This window comes from Echinops telfairi, unplaced genomic scaffold (genome assembly GCF_000313985.2).
Source record: "Echinops telfairi isolate 266 unplaced genomic scaffold, ASM31398v2 ScPeMD7_18;HRSCAF=68, whole genome shotgun sequence".
NCBI lineage: Eukaryota > Metazoa > Chordata > Mammalia > Afrosoricida > Tenrecidae > Echinops > Echinops telfairi.
The window spans coordinates 37,958,668-37,967,286 of NW_022103915.1; the positions used below are offsets into that span (position 1 = coordinate 37,958,668).

Genomic DNA, 8,619 nt, shown 5'->3' on the forward strand with positions numbered 1-8,619 from the left:
ATCCTATGCCCTCCTCCCCAGGAGGCCCAGGTACCTCTGAGCGCGTTTTGGAGCCATTGCTAAGCAAAATCAGGACTCTGTTTCACCCTTTGACATGCCCTTTGTTCACCTCAGAGTTCCACGGTAACTTCTGAGGAACGTTATACTAAGGGTTGGTTATATGCTAGTAGAAAAGCTCAGGGTATACTTCAGTGTTGAGCTGCTGTCCCAGGTCAAAATGGCATCAGATGACAGTTTCCAAATAGACATCTCTTCTAGGATTGCCTCGAGAGCTCTCCAGTTCGCTGTTGGGTAGCCAAACCCCTACAGGACAGTGCAAGGGAAATGTTTTCACGACCGCCTCAGCCAATAACCAGGCCTCGAGAATGAGGCCAGAGTCACGGGGTCTGGAACGGAGTTCTAAGAAAACCCAGTGGCAGCTGGGGAGTGATAGAATGCCCAGGGAAAGTGGCATGCATAGACCTTGAGGGAGTGAGCCGTGCAGGTGGGGTGGGGGTGGGGGGCAGACAATCCAGGTGCAGGAAGCAGCAAGTAGTGCAGAGGCCAGGGTCCCCGGAGCAGAGAGCGTGGCAGAGAGTAACAGCAGTAAGGTTTGGGGGGTATTTTGCACAATTTCCCCCTTGAGTTTTGAAGTAAAGCTATTTTTCCCTAGCCCAACTTACCAACGGAAGCTCCCAAGCCTGTCCCCTCGCAGATGACTCGCCCAGAGAGTTAAGCTGCTTACTGAATGATCTTGGAATGAGCTCACTGCAGCACTGGCCCATACTTACATTTGCTTATCCTGTAATCACAGTTACCCTTGGACCAGAGTATCTTACCTTTATTCTGAGACTGGTCAGAACACCGGTGGGGGGGTGGGCAACACTGTGAATATTACAGCTGACTATCTAAAGCAGTGTTTCCCTAGTGGGTGATACTGCCTCCTGCTGGGGAGGGCATGGTCTGCAAAAGCAGATACCTACCCATTGTAGCCACTGTGTCAATCCACCTGTCAAGGGTCTTCCTCTTTTTAATGCCCCTCTACTTTACCAAGCATGATGCCCTTCGCCAGGGACTGGTCTCACGTGTGAGAAAGGTTTATAGTCTTGGACATCACGGGGGCAGTTCTGTTCTGTTCTGTAGGGTCACTTTCAGTCAGAATCAACTCAATGACAGTGAGTGAGTTATTTGGCTTACTGCCCCCTTTCAGAAAAAATGACTCAATTATTCAGTGCTCCCCTGGCAATGAACAACCACAGTGAGCTCCAACCTAAGATCAGTGGTGAGGAGGGTACAGGCCTGAGCAGAGTCTCCTGCTGTTGAACAGAGGGTCACTGAGAGTTGGACCCCACTCACTGGCACCGAACAACCACAAGCCCAACAAGTTGAGAACCCTTTGATCTGGAGTGTGACAGTATTGTTTTGAACCCTATGTCCTGTCCTTTTTGCCACTTTACCTACCACACTGCCCCAAGAGGAGCTCTCTAAAACACTGATGTGGCTGCCCTGAGTGGTGGCCCCTGTCTCATAATGACCCCACGCACCCAAACCACAAATCTCTGCTCAGTTTTATACCATAACCCAGCTGGGTTATGGATAGGACCATTATGATCCATAAGGTTTATTATATTGACTGGTTTTCCGAAGTTCATTGGCAGGCCTTCTCAGCCCACCTTAGTCTAGAGACTTTGCTGTGTTCAGTGTCAAAGCAATACACTGGCTTTCACGGACAGATAGATTTGAGCAGGAACCAGGCATGGATCTCCCACATGAAAGACTGTATTCTCCCATTGAGCCACCAACACCTCATAAGTTATTCAGTAGCGAGGGGCCGTTCTGGGCACTGGGGGTGCAGCAACCAAAACAGCAGGCAAAAATAGCTCCTTCATAATGACGTTATAGTAGGGAGATAAATCATAAATAAGGTTATTACCATGAAAAACACTAGTGAGGAGTAATAAGCAAACTAAAAAGGGGCAGGGGGAGCTTGTGCAATTTGGGGTGGGGTCCTAGGAACCTGTGACGTTGGAGGAGAGGTCAGAAGGAGCGGGGGGACTAAGTCATACAGGTGGGCAAAGGGGACAGCGAGTGCAAAGGGAGAGTGGAGCAGAGTGAGCTGGGAAAATCAGGTGATGGGCCATGCCAGACGGAGCCTTGACTTGTGAGGACCTAGACTTTGGCCCTGAGTAGGAAGAGAAACCATTGGAAGATTTTGAGCTGAGAGTTCTCACGCTCTGACTGAAGTTCTACTGAGTCACTGAGGTTGATTTTCTGGTCTTAGACAAAAGGAAGGCAGGGGCGGAAGATGGTAGGCCTGGTGAGAAATAGGAGCAGTGCTTTGGGGGACGGGGTGTGAATGGAGGAAATTCAGAGTGAATCCCAGGCACGAGTGGCAGCCCGGGGGCCTTCTGCCTTCTCGCCTCCCCTGCTCCAGGAGAGTCCTCCCGAAGTCTTCATAGAAGGCATTTTCCAGCCGAGCTATAAGAGTGGGAAGCTGCACCTTTTGGAAAACCTGCTAGAATCCATTGATCCCACCTTGGAAAGCTGGGGAAAGTACTTGATTGCTGCCTGCCAACATCTGCAGAAGAAGAACTACTACCATATTCTGTATGAGCTGCAGCAGTTCATGAAGGTAACCGTAGCCCCGCCCTGCCTTCAGCTCTGTCCCAGACACCCTGCCATGCTTGGGAGGCTGTGCAAGACGGAGGGACAAGACTGTCCTTTGGTCCCCGGCCTTGCTCTCTTAACGACCCTAGAGTAAATCCACGTTCCCCTTTAGTATTGTTAAGTAATACTTGGCTTTCCAACCTGAAGAGGTTAAACGTTTCATTGTGAATTAAGTCAAGGTGACAGAGTCATATCGCTGTATAGTCAACACGCCGTCCACACTGTTTCATCTCCTCCGCTGCACTCTCAGTGTACTAAGGCTTATCCCTCTGTCTCCCTGTGTCTCCTGTTTCCATTCTTGCTCCTTTCCTAAGCCCTGTCCTTGGTCCTTGGGTCAACACTGCCCTTCTGATCCCAAATGGTTGATTAGTTTCATTCCAGATCTAAAGAGCAGGATAAAGAGTCTTGGGGGGGTCCACCGGTCTCAATTCCAACCAATAAGCTAGCCTGGTCTTTTTTATTATTTTGATTTCTGCTCCATGGTTTTCTCCAGGGCCTTCTTCTAATGTGATCCCTTTCAAAGCAGTTGGTAGTGGTAAATGGACACCATCTAGTTCTTCTGTTATCAGGATTATGGAGACAAATGTTTACATGGTCAGCTGTTTTCACTACTCTTCCTTCCCCTGGATGATGAGAGACCAATAGATGTACCGGAGATGACCGTCCACATTTAGGACTGCATTCGATACTCAGTACAGTAGATGTAGACCGATGTCACACCAATTGACTTTGGTGACAACTGAGACTATGGTCCCGATCCCCCAGGCCCAGCAACTTGCTTCCTCTAAGTGTTTGGTTTTGTCTGAGAAGTTTTCATAACTTTTTAACTGTATACTCCACCACGTTCATGGATAGATTTGCAGCAAAATGTAAGTCTCTCTCTCTCTCTCTCTCTCTCTCTCTCTCTGCCATCAAGTAGAGGCCAACTCTTGGCAATCCTATAAGAGAGTAGAACTGGCCTTGTGAGTTTCTGAAACTATCACTGTTTGCAGGAGTAGAAAGCCCCATCTTTCTCCCTTGGAGCTGCTGATGGTTTCAAACTGCTGACCTTGCAGAGTGCAATCCAATACATAATTACTACACCACCAGGGCTTATGTATAAATATGAAAGGCAAACTTGAATCTCACTAGCAGGGGCATTCTTCAGAATCCAGGGGATGAAAAGACGAAAGTGAGAATTTGAAGGAAAGCATGAGACATGAATGCAAACTTCATGAAGAACAGTGGGACACCAACTACCATTTCCTGAAAGGAGGGGAGCCGTCATCTCTCAGTCCGTCTCTGAGGATTGCCAGCACCAGAGCACAGAGAAATTGATTTAGTCAATATCACAGCAAGAGTGGAGGCAAGAAGTTGAATGGAGATTCGGAAGTACCCTTTTTTTTTTTGGCCATCTTTAAGAGGTGGACTGATGCCCTGCCTAAGAGCTCGGCCCACTGGGCGCTCTTAACTTTTGGGGTGACTGATGTAGAATAGAGAGCATTATCAGCCATTGACGGGAGTGAGGGCTAGCCACAGACTGCATAGGTGGACGTCAGGTTAGGATCCTCTACTCACTCTTCGCTGCAAGATCCTTGATCACCTTTGACCCCAATATTTATCTCCCTCTTCTAGGACCAAGTCCGAGCCGCCATGACCTGTATACGGTTCTTCAGTCACAAAGCAAGTACGTACACAGAGCTCGGAGAGAAGCTCTCGTGGCTGCTTAAGGCCAAAGACCACCTGAAGATCTACCTCCAGGAAACATCCCGCAGCTCCGGGAGGAAGAAAACCACCCTCTTCCGCAAGAAGATGACTGCGGCAGATGTGTCCAGGTAGCTGCCGGCGTAGGGAATCCTCCCGGTGGGCTGGCAGAGCGGGGACAGTGTCTAGTGGTGCTGAAGCTGGGCTTGCCCCACCCCAGACCCCTGGAGAAAAGCAGTTAGGAGGAATCACCCCTGGAGGATCGCACCAAGAACAAGCCTGGAAAGGTCAAGAAGGGTTACGTAGTCAGGCAGCAGCCAACTCTGTTTCCTGGGCAAAAAACCCATCCGGGATTAGTCCCTTGTCATCTTTACTTTCGTGTTGTTCTGCGCCCTTGCGAAGCTTCCCGTCACTGTGGCCATCGGAGGTTCCTGCAGCACACTCAGTCCTGCCCTGCCCTTCCGCTGTTGGGTCGCCTGAACCTGCGGCTGGAGCTCACTCCACTGTCACCATGGGTGGCCTTCAGAGACCTCCTTGCTCCATGGGTCCTCCTCCCTCCAGGCCAGTGGTTCTCAGCCTTCCTCATGCTGCCACCCTTTCACACAGTTCCTCTGGTTTTGGTGACCCCCCCAACCATAAAATTATTTACATTGCTACTTCATCACTGTCATTTTGCTACTGTTATGAATCGGGCGACCCCTGTGAAAGGGTCATTCGACCCTCACAGGGGTCGCGACCCATAGGTTGAGAACCACTGCTTTCGCCTGTCTCCTCTCTGTGGACAGACTCCATGTCACTCTGGACCCCTGTCACTCTGTGACCGGCTAACATAGAGCCTGACCCACACGTGCTCACTTAAACCACTGTTGACTGACTGACTGGACCTTGTCCTACTCCACAGTGTGCCCTGACTGCAGATCGCTGTGAGCACTGGTAGTTGTGAGCAGCTGTAGACTCCGTGCTGACTGACTGATAACAGCCTGCTCCCATGGAATGAAACATTGCCCAGTCTTGCAGCCATCCTTGGGGTTGCTGGTGTGCTTGCATGCTTTTTGTGGCACTTATTTCAGTCCTTCCTACAGAACATTTCTCTTTTTTCCATTGGCCCTCTACTTTTCCAAGGATGATGGCCTCTTCTAGTGTCTCTTGATGACCTGCCCAAGACACTAGACCGAGGGTCCTCAAACTACGGCCTGCAGGCTACATGCGGCCCACCGAGGACATTTATCCAGCCCTCTGAGTGTTTTTGCCGCTGCTGCCTGTCCTGCTTAGCAGCCGACTCATCCAATGTGCATAAGAATTTGTTCATAGTTTTTTTTAAAACTATAATCCGGCCCTCCAGTGGTCTGAGGGACAGTGAACTGGCCCCCTGTTTAAAAAGTTTGAGGATCCCTGCACTAGACCACCTGTTTTTGTCTCGTCATAAATATAATGGCTCAGAGGATACTTTGGCTCTTCCCCACCCCCTACTTCTCCCACTCCATTTCCTTTGCCCTTCTCTTACTGTTTTATGATGACTTTTTGGTCACCCAGCCCCAGTTCTCCTGCAGCCCCTCATGGACCTCTCATGTGTACATCTCTCACCATAGACACATGAATACGCTCCAGCTACAGATGGAAGTGACCAGATTTTTACATCGCTGTGAAAGTGCTGGGATCTCTCAAGACTCCACCCTGCCTCTGCCCACCCTGTTCGGAAATAATCACATGAAAATGGACGTGGCCTGCAAGGTGTGTATGTGGCTTGGACCTCAGGCCGACTGTTCTCTCCACAGACTCGTCATCGTTGTAATTACTGACTTAGGATGCCCAGGGTTTGTTTGATGGCTCCTCCCGACTCAGTCGTGAGCCAAAGAAGGCTAGAGACAAGTCTCTGTTGCTCACTGCTTTTGGATCCCGACAGCTTGGCACCTAGTGGGAGCTCAACAAGTATGTGTTGAGTAATTGACTAAGTAGGACCCTTCAGTGGCCTTCCTGATGGAAGGGTTAATCCAGCAATTGTGGCTTCTCTTAATAACCAGTCTCCCTCCCCTTTGCAGGTCATGCTGGGAGGGAAAAATGTAGAAGATGGTTTTGGAATTGCCTTTCGTGTTCTGCAGGTATGGCTTGGATTACCTGAGATGACACCGAGGGCAGTCAGCACCTGACTATTCATTCTGTGGGAGATTCTTCTTCTTTTTTTTAAATCATTTTATTGGGGGATCTTAGAGCTCTTACAACATTTCCTACATCAGTTGTATCAAGCATATTTGTACATATGTTTCCATCTTCATTTCCAAAACATTTTCTACTTGAGCCCTTGAAGGGGATTAGTCTTCAGACAACATTTTTCCCAAGAAAAGTAGATTTACATGCACATCAAGTGTGACATTGAGGAGATTGCTATTCTAGGAGTTGGTCGAGTTCAAAACTCAAGGCCACCTTGCAAGAGTCAAGTTGTGAGGTCGCCCTGAGTGAGTTCGGACTCCTAGTGACACTGTGCACGAAGACTGAGCCGCTGCCCACCTGCACCACCCGCACCTCCTCACAAGCCCTGTTCTGAGTGAGCCGGTTGTCGCAGCCGCTGGATCAGCCCGTCTCATCGATGGTCTCTCTCTCTCACCGACCCTCGTGGGAGAAAGACTGGGCTTTCTTTTCCCATAAACAGTTACGATCTTGGAAATGCACAGGGGTGGCTTTGAGTCAGCATTGGCTCGATGGCGGTGCAAGTTGCACTTTACAGGGCATGACGGCCTCCCCCAGGTGCTAGTCCATCGTGACCCCGTGACCACAGGACGTGAGACAAAATCTCACCATTCTCACCTTCGGGGCAAGCTGGCTGCACTTCTTCCCAGACAGACGTGGCCGTTCTTTTGGCAGTCTGTACTCTATTTGATATCTTTCAGCAACACCACAATTCAAAGGCATCAGGTCTGTGGTCATTATCCAGATTTCACTTGCCTATGAGGCAGTTGAAAATAGAAAGCAAACAATCTGTGACAGATTCATTAAAAGCTTTCAAATAAATACTTTTCAACCAGGCCTAGGATATCTCCTCACAGCTATTGTCCTGCTCAGCCTCAGCTCCCAGAAGGCTGGTCGTCGACAGGAAAGGCTGCCCCTCTATCTCCTGTATGTACAGAAGCCAGTCCCGGGTATTCAGTTCCTTTTGCTTTTGATAACAGGAAGTTAGGGGGAGGGGTGTCTCTCCAGTCAGCAACTCCAATACTGACCCCCTTGGAAGCCAACTAAGATCACTGCTCTTCCAGGGAGGGTGAGGTGCCCATGAACTCCTTGGTTTTCAAAGTCATCAACATTATTCCTTCCCACACCTTTCCAATGTCGGACAAAGCTCTCCTCAAATGGAAACCCCAGGTGAACAGGGAGCCAGGCAGCTTCTCACAGGCCCATGAGCCTTAGTATTGTCCTGGGCCCAGTTTAAGGTGTTGATCTTGACCTGGTTGGCACTTTTCAGCAACTCAGTCCTTTGATGAATCGATCTGTTTCCAAACACAAAGGTGGCTGTACTGAGGCGAGTGTCTAGGCCAACAAGCACCAGCTTCCCACTTCTGTTTCCCAAGGGTAAGGGCTCTTATTCAATGTCCGCCTAATGCCCAAAAGATCATCTTGACTTGTGTTTTTCTTTACACGGTCGATCCTTATTATTCGTAGATGGCATCTTGCAAATTCCCTTACTCCTTAAAGGTTATTTGGAACCCCACAGCCCTTCTCCATTCATGTGTAGAGCAATGAGAATTTAAGTCACCCGGTGGATGTGTTCTCTAACGAGGTTCAACATGACAACACTCGGCCCTCCTTCTTTCTGCTGTGTGTTGGGCGTTCCTGTGCTGTTTGGTAGTGGTTTTGCTGTTTAAAATGGCCCCCAAGCAGAGTGCGGAGCCCTGTGTAGGTTGCCTCGGACAGGAAGGCCTTTAGGAGGAAGAGGTGTTGGGGAAGCTTGGTTCAGGCCTGAGTTGTACTGAGTTAAATGTTGGTGACTCATCGATGAGACCTGTGTCAAACACACAGAAATCAAGGTGGTGTATTTAATCATTGATGGGAATCTAACCACAGGCTTACAGGAACCTGACCCCATATTTCCCCTTGAACAGTTGTTGAGTGCCCAATCATTTGGTGTGTTCAGCAGCATCAGAGAACAGAACTACAGTCAACAATGAGAGAGGACTCTATTTGTCTTTGCTATCTGGACTACAGTCAACAAAGTTTATTACTGCCAAGCACACCCCATCCTGCTGTTGACACCCCTGTCTTTGTGCTGCCAAGCATAGTATCTCACACACACACACACAC

The 8,619-nt window shown here is 49.3% G+C and overlaps 1 protein-coding gene across 1 annotated transcript in view; it reads left to right on the plus strand.

Annotated features, from left to right (window-relative positions):
- The window catches only part of ZFYVE26 (zinc finger FYVE-type containing 26), a 77,798-nt gene that overhangs the window by 61,199 nt on the left and 7,980 nt on the right, over positions 1-8,619 (plus strand). Inside the window, exons 35-38 of the mRNA XM_045287620.1 lie at positions 2,414-2,611; positions 4,261-4,460; positions 5,919-6,060; positions 6,369-6,428. Coding sequence (XP_045143555.1) covers positions 2,414-2,611; positions 4,261-4,460; positions 5,919-6,060; positions 6,369-6,428 — 600 coding nt within the window. The remainder of the gene's footprint in view (positions 1-2,413; positions 2,612-4,260; positions 4,461-5,918; positions 6,061-6,368; positions 6,429-8,619) is intronic.